The sequence below is a fragment of the Balearica regulorum genome, chromosome 22, assembly GCF_011004875.1.
Source record: "Balearica regulorum gibbericeps isolate bBalReg1 chromosome 22, bBalReg1.pri, whole genome shotgun sequence".
Classification (NCBI taxonomy): domain Eukaryota; kingdom Metazoa; phylum Chordata; class Aves; order Gruiformes; family Gruidae; genus Balearica; species Balearica regulorum.
The window spans coordinates 7,873,732-7,887,328 of NC_046205.1; the positions used below are offsets into that span (position 1 = coordinate 7,873,732).

At 57.5% G+C, this 13,597-nt stretch overlaps 1 protein-coding gene across 27 annotated transcripts in view; it reads left to right on the forward strand.

The window, feature by feature from the left end:
* MACF1 (microtubule actin crosslinking factor 1) overlaps positions 1-13,597 on the forward strand; it is a 143,686-nt gene that overhangs the window by 102,284 nt on the left and 27,805 nt on the right. For 20 of the 27 annotated variants that reach the window (XM_075774248.1, XM_075774254.1, XM_075774251.1 and 17 more), the window contains 8 exons: positions 7,966-8,127; positions 8,275-8,445; positions 9,387-9,553; positions 10,322-10,481; positions 10,917-11,243; positions 11,894-11,978; positions 12,902-13,143; positions 13,298-13,504. In XM_075774248.1, coding sequence (XP_075630363.1) covers positions 7,966-8,127; positions 8,275-8,445; positions 9,387-9,553; positions 10,322-10,481; positions 10,917-11,243; positions 11,894-11,978; positions 12,902-13,143; positions 13,298-13,504 — 1,521 coding nt within the window. The remainder of the gene's footprint in view (positions 1-7,965; positions 8,128-8,274; positions 8,446-9,386; positions 9,554-10,321; positions 10,482-10,916; positions 11,244-11,893; positions 11,979-12,901; positions 13,144-13,297; positions 13,505-13,597) is intronic. The other 7 variants (XM_075774268.1, XM_075774269.1, XM_075774270.1 and 4 more) reach the window with 1 other exon arrangement.

Here is a 13,597-nt window from a genome sequence, read left to right on the forward strand (position 1 = left end):
GGCGCGGACAAAGGGCCGGGGGAGCGCGGCTCGGCGGGGCCGGTGCGCGGGGGGGAGCCGGAGCCGCCGCCGAGCCAGGGCGTTGCTGCTCTTTGTCGGGGGCTGCCGCCTCCCCCCGGAGGAGGGGCCAGCCCCGGCGGGGCGGGGAAGGGGCCAGCCCCGGGCTGCCGCCGGCCGCGGAGACACCCCGCCGCCCCCCTCCCCGCCCCGGTCGGGCTCCGGTACCCCCTTCCCGGGCCTGGTGAAAGGGGGGCGTGGGGGGGCCGCGGCGCCCGGGGAGGGGGCGGCCCCGCTGCTCCCGCCGCTCCCGCCCCGCTCCGCCCCGCGGCGCCGCCCCCCCGCCCGCCCCCGCCTCCCCCCGCCCTCCGCCGGGGCTGGCAGCTCCGCGGGAGCCCGGTGCTGGCGGCGGGGCCGGGGCGTGCGGCGGCCTGCGCGGCTCGGCCTTTTGTTCCGCCGGCGGGAAGGAGAGCGGGCGGCGGCGGCGGAAGAGGAGGAGGAGGAGGAGGAGGAAGGCAGCGGCCCGGGCGCGCCATGCATCCCGCCGCGCCGGCCGGGGGCTGCCCGCGGGGGCGACGCGGAGCCCCCCGCCCCCGGCCCGGCCGCTGAGCCGCGCACAAAAGGGAGAGAGCGGCGGGGAAGGGGAAGGGGAGGGCGGCCCCGGTGTGTCCCCTCCCCCGCCCCGCTGCGGGGACCGGCCCCCGCGCCCTCCCCGCCGCCCCCCCGCCATGGCCGGGCCGCCCGGCGGCGCGGAGCCGCCGCAGCCCGCCACCGGCCGCCGGGAAAGTTAGTGCGAGAGGGGCCGGGAGGAGGAGGCGGAGGAGGAGGAAGCAGCAGCAGCAGCAGGAGCCTCCGACCGCGGCTGCTCCCCGTCCCCCCCCACCGGCTCCCGGCAACTTGGGGGATTTCGTGTCGCTCCGTCCCCTTGCCATTTTTGGATGCGTTTTACAGCCTTTTTTTTTTTTTTTTCCTGGGGAGAAAGAGGAAAAAAAAAAAAAAGCGAAGACCCAGCAGCCTTCCTCCACCGCCGCAGGACTCCGCGGCGTGCCCCGACTGCCGCGCGGCACCCGGCTGGATTTTGGGGGTTCAGCGGTTCTCGGTGGCCCCGGGCGTCGCGGTGGGGTGATGGGAACAACAATGCCATCATGTTTTTGAGACAGGAAACCTCCGAGTTTGCCCTGAATGAAGAACTTCCTGTGTTTAAACTTGCACGAATATCCGCTGACAAGCTCAGTTCAAATGAAAACACGAGAGTCGGGGGGAGAGGCTAATTCAGACCAGCTGGACTTCCACGGGACTTAGAGCTGGGCAGAAAATGTGAGGAGCCGCTCGGGCTGCGATACGTGAGCGGCCGGGACAAGCAGTGCCTTTGTTATTAAAGAAGGACAAACGGGATAATTTAAGAGCTTCCAACTCCTCCGCGGGTACTGTCGCAAACGGCGATTGGGAATACTTTTATCGAAGCTGCCAGATTTGGATGGTTTTTGCTGATGGATGGGGTTTTTTCAGGGGGGTTGGGGGGATGAGATGGGCTGTTTCGCTGCTCGGGACCGGCAGTTGGGCTGCTGAGCCGGCGCGGTGCTGCCGGCGCACCCTCCCGTCCCCGTAGCGTCGCTGCTTTGGGATTAGAGTCTGCCGCGGCGGGTTTGGGACCTGCTGGCCGTGTGATGCTTCCTGCAGCGGCGGGCGAAAGGTTGCCGGGGCGGTTTCGTCACCCGTAAGGACGAGAGCATGGGCAAACCACTGAGCCGGCCAGACTGTTTACGGCAGAACCGCACTTGTCTGGGGAAGGGTGAGGAGGAGGATGGTTATATAGAGGATTGCTACGTGCCCCAGAGGTCGATATACGACACAATGAGAATTAACGAGCAAATCGATCAGGGATCGAAGCTCAACCAGCTTTCTAAGAGCACCCTCGGCAAGGGGGATGGCAGCACCATATCCAGCAACGGGACGCTGGGAGCTGCCAACGTCTTTGAGTCCAGGGCGCCAGAAACGAAGAAGTTGGACGAGCGAGTCATCTTCGATGCGCTGAAGCTCAGCAGCGATGTCTCCAAACCAGCACCGGCTCCGCCAAGGAGACGACCGAACCCCGAGAGGAAGGAGAACGTCAACCGGCGGTCGTGGAAATCCTTCATGCCGCCAAACTTCACTGAATTTGCGGAAAGAATGGGGGCTTCACTGAGCGAGGTGTCGGAAGCGGGCGCCTCCAACCCTTCCCTGCGGGATAAGCGGGAGTCAAGTGCCATGCTCGCCGAGCGCCCGGGCCAGCCCGACCATGGTGAGCCCATGTCCGAGTCTCTCACCTTGGAGCACGTCTCCAAGTCATCTGGTGTGGCAGAGGCTCTATTGGCCAAGCAGTTCGGCGCAGACAGCTATGGTGGTCCCCGGGATGAGCGCCAGCCCCTGCTGAGCGACGGCGGTGGTCGCGTCGGGGACCTGGCCAGGGCTCACCGGCTCCCCAGTGCCACCTGGCCACGAGCCAGGAAGAATTTCATCAAGGGAAGCCTCAGCGATGGGCACCAGGAGACCCTGGAGGCCTCCGAATCGGACTGTACGGTGGAGAACGTCAACCTCTCTCCGTGCCTTAGCGAAGAGCTGCTGGATGCGGGACTGGATATTCTCATCACCTCCAATCTCAGGGAGAAAACGGAGTCTGAACTGAGATTTGAGGAGGATGAGCGCTGGGTGATGATGGAGGAGTGGGAGGAGGCGACACTGTCAGAGAGAGGAAAGGCTGTTTTGGTGGCAGAGGAGAAAAAGAGCTGTTGCTTGGCAGATATTTCTGAAGAAAGGGAACAATTTTCTGCTCCGGCAGACAGCTCTGCCCCCAGCCCGGAGACCTCCCGGTCCTGCACGTCCCCGGGGGGTGCCGGCAGCCCCCTCACCGGCACCACGTGCTGTACCGAGGATGTGGCGGTGCAGTGCGAGGTCGAGGACTTCGCTCCAGGTTCGGAGCGCTCAGCCAGCCCCACGGGCCCCGAGTTGTCCGACACGGACTCGGTGCAGATGTTCCTGGAGCTGGAAGAGCAGTGCCTGAACGAGGACGAGGGCGATGGGGTTGTCCTTGCCCACGTGGAGGTTCAGGTCTCCCTGATGGACTCGGAGGGGCTGGACCCAGATTCAGCCAAACTGGCCGGGGCGGTGGTCGAAGCGTGTCAGCCTACAGCCCCTTTGGACATCAGCGCTTCAGACTCTGCCGTGGTGTCAGATCTGGAGGACTTTGATGTCACCTGCAGCTCGCAGGTGCTGAGCATGCTGGAGCCAGCGACAGAGCCTTTCTCGGAAAGGGACACCTCGGCCGTCACCCCGACGGACTCAGACGGAGGGGCCTCACCCAGCCCCGTGGCCGTGGCGGGACCGGGCTCCCTCCGGCAGTGCTCTCCAGCACCAGTGGAGGAGGATGATGCACCTGACCCACTGGTGGACCCAGAGCTCGTGGACGATTGCGTGGTGGCGGTGCTGGTGGCTGGTGGTATGTCATCTCCTGAGATGGGCACACATCCAGCCTCTGGCTTGGAGGGAGCTGGTTACCCCAGCGCTCTGGTGGGGTGGGGTGAAGATAACCGAGACTCGCTAGTTCCTGGTGGTGAAGTAGTGCAGCTTCCCGAGGAGATCTGTCCCAGCCGAGCATCTCCCTGCCAGCCCCCAGCTCCCGACACAGCGGCAGAGGAGCCACAGTCCTCCCCACAGCACAGCGAAGCCAGTGTCGAGGGGACAGACCTACCCAGGAACCATCACCTTCTGCCTGGAAGGACTGAGCTGTCTAACTGGGATGTCCCAGAACTGGTTTCTGAGGAGGAGGCCACAGATTTAGGATCAGAGAGCGATGGAGCCGAGGGCCAGACTCATCTGTCAGAATGCGGGGATGCTCACCGTGGCTCTCTGCCTCCTTTCCACACCAGCTCTGCATCAGAGCTGGGCTCCGAGGCACCAGTGATGTCGCGGGTGCCTGTTGAGGACCTCCCATGGGAAACGGTTCCCCTCGGCCAGGGCCTGGCTCTGGAAGGGACTGCCCACACTGAGGGGTCCCCCGTGGAGGTGGCCGTCACGCACGGGGAGGCAGCGGCAGCCATCCTGCAGCCGGGAGATCTGGACTTGCTGTTTGCCTGCGGCTGGGAGGACTGGCCGGCAGCACGGTGCAGTACCGTGGTGTTAGGTGAGGGAGTCCCCTGTGCTGCCAGCCCGGCTGCCCCAGAAGAACTTCCCAGCATGTTGCCCATTGCAGGGCAGCCTGCTCCCGATACCATCCCGTGGGATGTTGGGGGGCTTTCTGCTCCAGCCGACCCACCAGCACCAGGGGATGTGGCTGTCCCAGAGCCCCAGGCTCAGGAGACACCGCCAGCCACTGGGCATCCAAGCGCGGATGCTGAAGAACCGTGTATTGAGCACCCACCACCAGATGCCACCACCGCTGCCATGCCCTTGGCGGCGGAAGAGCTTCTGGATGCCCCACCACCGTTTGCTGATGTGCCTGTTGCCACTGTGCCACCGCAAGCGGCCGACCCACTCGGTGTCAGGGATCTCGGTGGTGGCCCTGCGCCGCTGGCAGTGGGGGAGCTGGTAGTGGCCTTGGGGGATACAGATGACTTTGCCAACATAGTTGTGCTGCCCATCCTGGAGCGCCTATCCACCGAAGCACTGGCTTTGGAGGATGACCCCATTGTGAGAGCACCCGCAGCGGAGGCGGCAGCTTGGGACAGTGCCTCCATGGCGCCGGGCACAGAGGGTCCCCCTGCCGCTTTCCCACCCCCCTCGGAAGGACCCACCACCCTAGAGCTGCACGTGCTGCTGGGTGCACCCTCCATCGCAGCACCCTCCATCGCAGCACCCACCACACAAACCCTCCCCGGGGCCGTGCCGGGGGACACCCTCCATCCCCCCAGCCGCAGGGATGCTCCTTCCCCGGCGCCCGGCGAGGGAGAGGTGCCCGCAGGCACGGAGGGACCCCCCGCCACCGCTCTCATCGCAGAAGGGCCTCCTGCTCTACCAGATGGATTCGTTCCAGATAACGAGGTATTTGTTGCTCAGGCACTCGCAGACGGGGAGGGGGGGTTCAGGCGTGGAAATCGCTTTATTTTGCACTTGAGGGGTGGGTGGGAGATGGGAGCCCGCTCAGTAACTCACAGCCACAGTCTGCAGGGTTCAGGCTTCCAAACAGCTTCTCCCTCCTGAGTTTGGCTTGAATTTGGCAGGCAGAAAGTTTCGGGGAGGGGGAATTGTGTGTTTTTATAAGTAGGGGAGGCAAAAGACTATTGCTGCTTGATGACCTAAACTATTGTCTTAAATTTTTTTGACTTATTAGAGTACATTATGGTCACTCAGACGTAAATGACAGACTTCAGAAAAACCTTCTTGCTGGACCCTGGCAGGGTGGTTCCCATCTTAGAAGCAGAAAATACATCAGAAGATAAAATCCTGTAAAACAAATTAAGTGCAAATAATTCCTGTCCTGTGCAGTCACCACTTTCTGTAGCTTTTTAAGTGAGCAATAATAAGGTGCTGGGGCTCGGAACACAGGAAGGGGCTCGAATTCTCTCTGGCGCTCGGGGATTTGCTTTACCGTGCTGTGCTAGCGGCTTTTGCCTGGAGAGACCTCGGTGGTGGAGTTCCCACAGCCGAGCGCTGATTTACTGCCATCTGGATTAGCAGAAATATCACTAAGGAGACATCAGAAGTTAGTCAGCACCGAAAATCCCTGTTCGGTAGCAATTACTCATCCTTTGGGCTTTGCCATCCGTTTGAGAGATGCACGTGGAGGGGCTTGGGGAGACGCTTTCACGTGGGGGGGTCCATGTGAGCACAGGCTGGGGCAACCCGGGGTGGACCCTGGCAAGGAAGAAGAGCCGTCGGGTTCTTGCCGTCGTACGTCTGTTGTCTGAGTTTCACTGCTCTGGTGTCAGCGCGTCCTTGCTGGTCGGACCCTTATTTTACGTGCGCCGTCTCTGATTGTTAACCCCATAAATCTTCTCGAATGCTGTTCAAGCCGTCGGCAGCACCGGGGCGATGCCTGGGCGCTGCCGGTTCTTCCCACCACGGGGCCGGGCTCTGCGTTCGGCAGCGGCAGGGTTAAGGAGCGCGGCTGCCCGGGAGATGAGGGAAGCAGAAAGCGAGGGGATGCTTTGGGAAGCTTTTCTGGAAGCGAGGAGGAGGTGGAGCAGATGTCCTTCTGCTTGCCAAGATGTCTGTCCAGCCGCTTCGCCTGGGCAGGACACCTCGCTCTGCGCTTTTCCCTGCCCAGCAAAGGGTGTACGTTAAATATTTGTTTCGAAGCTGAGTCACAGTGAGGTTAACAAACTAAATCCCTGGAATCTTTCATGAGCAAAGAAAAACGAGTGCATTTGGCACGCTCGCTCCTCAGGCCATTAGCGTGATGATCTTTGTAACGATCCTTGCGCAGCGTCGCGCTCTCGGGCTGTACCGATTCGGGTGTTGCAGGTGTCCGCGGTCTGACGGCCGGGCTTTCTGCAGGGCTCCCTCCCTGCCCAGCTGCTTCAAAGCCCTGGAGTTTGTTTTTGCAGCGTGCAGAGGGCTCGGACCCAGCCCGGCGTGACGGACTTATCAGCCTGGTCCTTTTGTGGGTTTGGCTGCTCTAACGGCCAGCTCCATATATAAACAGTAACGGGAGAAGCGGCCGGGGAATTGGTGATTTCATGTCACCATTTATTTCTTATAACCGTGGCACAATTCTCCCTGAGCAAACAGCCCTGGACAACGTCTGCCAGCACACCCTTCGCTTCGTGTCCTGGAGCGATACCTCCCTGCCCTCGAGTAGCTGAGCTCCGATGGGAAGAAATAACTTTTTCTTTGAAAATGGTGTACAGAAAGTCAAGGCAGCTCCTCTTGCTTGAGCTGAGAACTTTTTTGAGGGGTGTTTTTTTGTGTTCAGGGTTTTTTGCCTGCCTTGCGTTCCTTCGGAGGCAAAGCGATTGCCGGGTCTGGAGAGCTGTGCCAGCCACGAGCCGCTGCTCTGCCGGGAGAGGTCTTGCATCTGAGTGGGAATTTGTCGATGCCGTCAGTATTCTCGGGCACGCGAGGAGGAGGCACGCTTGAGAAAGCAGGCGGCTGGCTGCGATCCCCTCTGCTTTCCAAAGAGAAGATGTTGCGACAGAGCCGAGGGCTCCGATCCTGCCCAGCGCTGGGTGGCCTGTGCTCTGCGTGGGCTCGTGGTCCAAGGGACCAGAGTGAGCGATGACGGACTACGCTCCCTTTTTTGGGGGGCTGGTGGGGACGCAGCAGGCTTGTCCCGCAGGACCGGGCTGTGCGGCCGCGTCAGATCCGCCGCTCTGATGAAGAGCACTTACCTCCTGGGCAGAAACAGGATTTTCCCTGCTGCCTCTCTTTACAATGGGGAGCTTCTCCTCCCCCTTCCCTATCAAATCTTTTTTGATTCAAAAAGCCGTTCCCCACAGGATTCCCGGGCGGGACCATGCCAAATATGCGGAGCGGTAACCGACTAGCACATTAATTGCCTATTGCCTTTGTCTTTCGAAATACAGCTAGCTTCTCGGTGTCTGTAATTTCGTGGTTAACAAAACTCATGTGATGTCAGGTCCCTGTTCTCAATGGCATCACTGTGAGAATTGCTTTGGGTTTTTCCCCAGGAGCATTATTTCCCAATCTGATGGCTGACCAGAGCCGATGCTCTCATTTCTTCCCCCATTTGCTCTCTCCACCTCACTCCGGTGCTTGGAAAAAAAGGGGATTTACCCATTTAAAAGCAGAGGTGGACGCATACGGATCCCGAGCTGTGCTCCACACCCACAAATGCCTGCGACATCTGTGTTACTGGGTCAAGGCGAGGGAGGAGTTTAGACAAACTTGCACAACTGTAATAAAATCAGTGCAAGTAGCTACCGCATCTTCGCTAGAGAAGAAAACCTGTGGTATCTGTTGAATGGTGGAGGGACTGTAAGAGCAGCTCGTGGGTTATAAATACCTTTTCTCTCCCACCCTTCCCATCCCCAGCTGTTCCAGAAGGAGCAAGTGGATCCTCTCCAGCTAAAACTACAGCAAGTCAATGGAGTTGGTCAAGGACTCATCCAAAGTGCCGGGAAAAACTGTGACGTCCAAGGGCTGGAGCATGACATGGAAGAAATCAACACCCGCTGGAACACCCTCAACAAGAAGGTCAGAGCGTGGGGAGGGGCTGTCACTGGTTTCTCTTGACCTCGTTGGGGTCTGGTAGAAGAAGGGGGGTCATCAACAGGTTGCTGAGGCTCTGGCGTCGATGTGTCACCAGCCTGACCGTGCAGCGGGGTTGTGTTTGGGGTGCAGGTGGCCCAGAGAGTTGCTCAGCTGCAAGAGGCCCTGTTGCACTGCGGGAAGTTTCAGGACGCCCTGGAGCCGTTGCTGAGCTGGCTGGCGGACACCGAGGAGCTCATCTCCAACCAGAAACCTCCCTCTGCGGAGTACAAGGTGGTGAAAGCCCAGATCCAGGAGCAGAAGGTGAGCAAGCACAGGGCAACGGCTGGCTCGATGGGAGGGGGAGCTCTGGACAGCCCGACAATATTTTGGGGGTCCAGCTGTACCAGATAAGGCGTAGCTGGGATGTCCGCGAGCCTGCTTCTTTCACGGTGGCTCTTCTAGTGGTTCCCCGAATTCTAATGTAATAAACAGGCAACTCGTTTGCTCGCACTCGCTATCTCCATCGTCTAAATTGCCAGCGTTACTTTATTGTCCCATTGCCTCTTGAAGTTTGCTGCTGGTTTTGCTGGTCGGCCGTGTTTTTCCAGCCCTGGGTTTTGTTTGTGCTGGTAATTGTGCTGCATCAGGAGCAAGCTGGCGTAGTACGTACCGGTTTGGGTATTTGGACAAAATGAGTGTACGAACTGTAAGAACCGACCCGAGGCGTGCCGGTGTTTGCAGAGATAACAGCCTGGGTTGGCGCCTGCCCTTGTGAGCAGGCGGATGAAAGTTCAAGTGTGGTCGTGGTAAAATATTTAGAAATGAATTCTTACCGAGGCTTAGTCTGACGTATTGAGACTTTGAAGAGGAAATTTATTTAAAGTGGAAGTTAAAAACTTGATAAGTTTGAGGGGGTGATGGGGAAGCCTCTGAAAACCTCTCTGGCACAGAAGTGCTTTGAATCTCTTTTAGAATAGAGTGGAATATTTCAGTTGGAAGGGACCTGCAGTGATCGTTTAGTCCAACTGCCTGACCACTTCAGGGCTGACCAAAAGTTAAAGTGTATTATTATATTATTTATTTTTTTTTAACTGGTTTTGGTGGCAGAGGCTGTCCCACTGGGCTGGCTTTGGTCTCAGCCCTGTGCTTTTGGTGGTTTTCAGCCACAATTAGAGATTTGATCTCTCCGAGAGCTAGAAGTGGTTCTTGCTGATCCAATCCAGTAACTTTTATCCTTCTTTGTTTCACTGCTGATGCTAAAGCTCCTCCAGCGACTCCTGGACGATCGCAAAGCCACCGTTGAGATGATCCAAGCCGAGGGCGGCCGGATCGCGCAGTCGGCCGAGCCCGCGGATCGGGAGAAGATCGTGGGCCAGCTGGAGAGCCTGGAGCGCCGCTGGGCAGGGCTGCTGGGCAGGGCGGCTGGCAGGTGAGAGGCTCTGTCCTGCCGGCCAAAAACACGGGGCCAGCTCATCTGGCGATTCACAGTGCCCTGGAGCTTGGGGTTACAACACGCGGGAAGCTGGCGGAGATTTGTGTGCAGATACATCCTGGAAATATGGAAACAGCTGGAAAACATGAGAAATCAAAGCCTGTTTGGGAGCTGAAGCTGATAGCCGTGGTTTACAATGGCGGGGAAGAGCTCAGATTAAATAAATTCCCTGCAGGGGATGGATGTTATTTTTATTCCTTTAAGTGTTAACGTTTAGCTTCAGCAGCAACATCCTGTTGACACCTTTCTGCTGCCTGAATCTTGTTTATGAGTTGCTTGTTGCTACATAAGCTAATATTTGAGGTTATAAAGTCACTTCTGAGGTCCAGATTTGACCTCCCAGTATTTTCAACCACTGCCAACTAGATGGACTGTCCATCTTGTACCACTGCCGGGCTGTCTTTGAACAGAAGCTCAACAGCTCTGAAACACCGAGAGCCCGGCCACAAGCTGAGCACATCTGAGGATCTCCAAGATAGTGATAGGAACAGCAGAAAAGCAGCACGAACGGGAGCCTTTCTGCTGCCTTCCCCAGGGGATGAACTGGACCCCAAAGTCACAGCTGCAGGAAAAAGCTTATTTTGCAATTGCCCTTGCTCTGATCAGGGCTGCTTTGGTTCCCTCTTCCCATCGCTCGAAGCCGCTTCCCATGCCTGGCTGCAACGGGGAGCTGCTCCTCACTGGTTTATTATGTCCTTACTATAGGCAGAAGCAGCTGGAGGACATCTTGGTCCTGGCGAAACAGTTCCACGAAACCACGGAGCCCGTGTCAGACTGGCTGTCAGTGACAGAGAAGAAACTGGCCAACTCGGAGCCCATCGGTACCCAGACCGCCAAAATCCAGCAGCAGATCAGTCGGCACAAGGTAGGAGCCCCGCGTGAACGGGAGCTGCAGATGGAGGTGGTTGGTATCAGGTCCCACTCAGGTGGGTGTTTCTGCCACGGCGAGGGGGTTTTTGGCACAAACAAGTACCAAGGAGTTACCCAGGCTGCTTTACGTACAGAGAAGGCTGCAAACCCTAACCCGCCGGTGTGGGTAAATGTTAAACTGACGCCTTTGCACCTTGCAGCAAATGTATCTGGCTCTGGATAGAAAAACCATTCCTGTTCTTCTGTTTCGTTTAAACTTTATTTTGATGAAGTTTGCCCATTCATGGGTGGGTTTTGTGTCTCCTTCATTCCTTCAGTTGCATTCATTGTTTCTGTTTTCCCCTTCTATGTTTGGTTTGGGTTTTTTTTTTAATCCATTTTTTCCACTCATTTTCCTTTCTGTTGTCCATTTTATCCTCCCGGCATTCAGGCTCTAGAGGAAGAGATAGAAAGCCACGCGGCCGACGTGTCTCGGGCGGTCGGTGTCGGGCAGTCCCTCTCCTCCCTGAGCTGTGCCGCTGAGCGGAGGCTGCTGGCAGAGAAGCTAGACTCTCTGCAGACCCGCTACGGCGAGGTCCACGACCGGTGCTGCCGGAAGGCAGCGCTGCTGGATCAGGCGCTGTCTAACGCCAGGCTCTTTGGGGAGGAGGAGGTGGAAGTGCTCAACTGGCTGGCTGAGGTCGAGGACAAGCTCAGCTCGGTATCCGTAAAGGATTACAAACGGGACGTCCTGCAGAAGCAGCATGCCGACCAGCTGGTATTTTCCATTTTCTTCCATGTTTATGTTGTTTATTTTGTTGCATTTATCTGGTTTTATTTTTATTTCTGGTCTGACTTTAATTTTGCAAAGCTCATTCCACTGTTGGTTCTCTTCTAAGCTTGGAGAAGCGTAAAGAGATTTCATGTGTTAAAAACAATAATTGTGGCCCCAAAAATGGGTTTCCTGGGGCAGGGAAACTTCAAATGATTCATTTGCTTTGTGAACAATGTCTGAGCAGACTTGGCCACCCCGTGCCTTTAGAAAGCTGGATGCTGTTTCCAAGAATGAGAGGTTGAAAAGCCCGGTGGGTTTTCCAAGCCAGGCTGGCCACCGAGGAAGCCGTCTGCTTCCGCTCCCCGGGGGCCATGCAAGCTCTTTTCAAGAGTGAGGTTATGCCTAATACGAGGACGAGTTCTTTGGTAACACGTACCCAAGGGGTTGGGATGGGTTTGCTCTAAGATTTGAGCCTTTGGGTCCCAGAAGTCCCAGTAAGTCCTGTAGCAGGAGAAGGTTGACTGGACAAGTATCAGATCTGTTGTCCACCCTTCCCGTGCTCGGTAGGAGCAGTTCGTGCTCTGCCAGCACTGGCCGGCAGCACGGGGGGACCTGCCTGCAGAAGGGTAACCCTGATTTGCCTTTCTCTCCAGGCTTTGAACGAGGAAATTGTGAACAGGAAGAAGAACGTGGACCAAGCCATTAGAAACGGGCAAGCTCTTCTGAAGCAAACCACAGGTAACGCAAAGAGCAGAGTGTGCTCTGGCCCACGTGGGGGGTTTGGGAAGCCCCCCCCGTCCTCTGCATGGTCATCCCTGGGAAGTCTGTGCTCTGCAGAGATCCCTTGTTCGGGGAAGGCTGTTCTCCCTCTGGTCAAATTTCCTTTTGGATACTCCCAAAGTAGCTGTTTTGCATCCAGACCTGGATGCCAAGCCACGAGCACTCCAGCTTAGTAAATCCCGAGTACCAACCTCGCAGCTTCTTGAGCGGGTGATTCCCACCGCCGGCGAGGTGATGCTCAGCGCCGTGCAATGCGATGGAGGGTTTTCTTATTGCATCCAGCTGCTAAATCACATGGAAAGAGGTTAAAAATACACCCAGGCCTTTCCTAATATCGCTTTCCCATACTGAGCAGTTGTTGCTGTTGCCACGTGGGTGTGAGTTTATGTTTATGAGTGGGAAGAGAGGTCAGGGCGATGCATTTCCTTCAGATGTGGTCTGCTCGGAGCAGATGTACAGACCTCTGTCCTTGTGGGAGCCGTGTAGCAGGAAGAGTGATTACAAAGAATTTGGCTTGCAGTTTCTTGTCCTCTCGGAAACAGCAGTAAAGAGTGAACTGGACCTTTTTTTCTTGGAGCTGTGACACGTTAGTTGAGAACTGGGTTGTGGTGGCTTTGGGGCTTGTGGCGAAGCCAGGTTTCGCAGCAGGATTCCTTCCTATTCCAGGGAGGAGGTGGACGTTACCCTGGCTGGTAGAAAATGTCAGCTCTGAGAGTAGCTTCCTGGCTGTAAAAATATACTGCTAAGTTGCACTAATACGAAGAAAAGTGAGACTGCAATTAGCTATTTAAAATGGGGGGGAATAGGGCAAGTGGCTGCTTAAACCTTCTTGCAGCTCCCCCCCAGCCCAGCATCATCTGCCCCTTGCTGCTGTCTCGCAGGGGAGGAGGTGTTGCTGATCCAGGAGAAGCTGGATGGAATTAAGACCCGCTACTCGGACATCACCGCTGCCAGCACCAAGGCGCTGCGCACGCTGGAGCAGGCTCGGCAGCTGGCCACCAAGTTCCAGTCCACGCACGAGGAGCTCACCGGCTGGATGAGCAAAGTGGAGGACGAGCTGGCTTCCAGCGGGGGACAGTCCCCCTCCGGCGAGCAGATACCCCAGTTCCAGCAGAGGCAAAAGGTGGGGGCTGGCAGAGCAGCGCCCGGGCAATGGGGATGCGAGGGTGGGAGCCAGCGGGGGTTTGCTTGCTGTTTTGAGAGGCCGGGGAGGAGCTGGAGAGGGATGTCAACCTGCAGAGCACTGAGAAGGGCGCGTGTCCATGTGCCTTCCACAGGAGCTGAAGAAGGAGGTGATGGAGCACAGGCTTGTCCTGGACACGGTGAACGAGGTGAGCCGAGCTCTCTTGGAGCTGGTTCCCTGGCGAGCCCGCGAAGGGCTGGATAAACTCGTGTCGGACACCAACGAGCGCTACAAGCTGGTCAGCGACACCGTCAAGCAGAGGGTGGAAGAAATCGATGCTGCTATTCAGAGGTCTCAACAGGTAATTTAATAACCCCACCAGAGGCCGATGGGTTTTCTTGGGAGAGCGGGAGCGAGTGGCTCGGCACCGCTCCGGCCTGCACAGTGCGGTGGC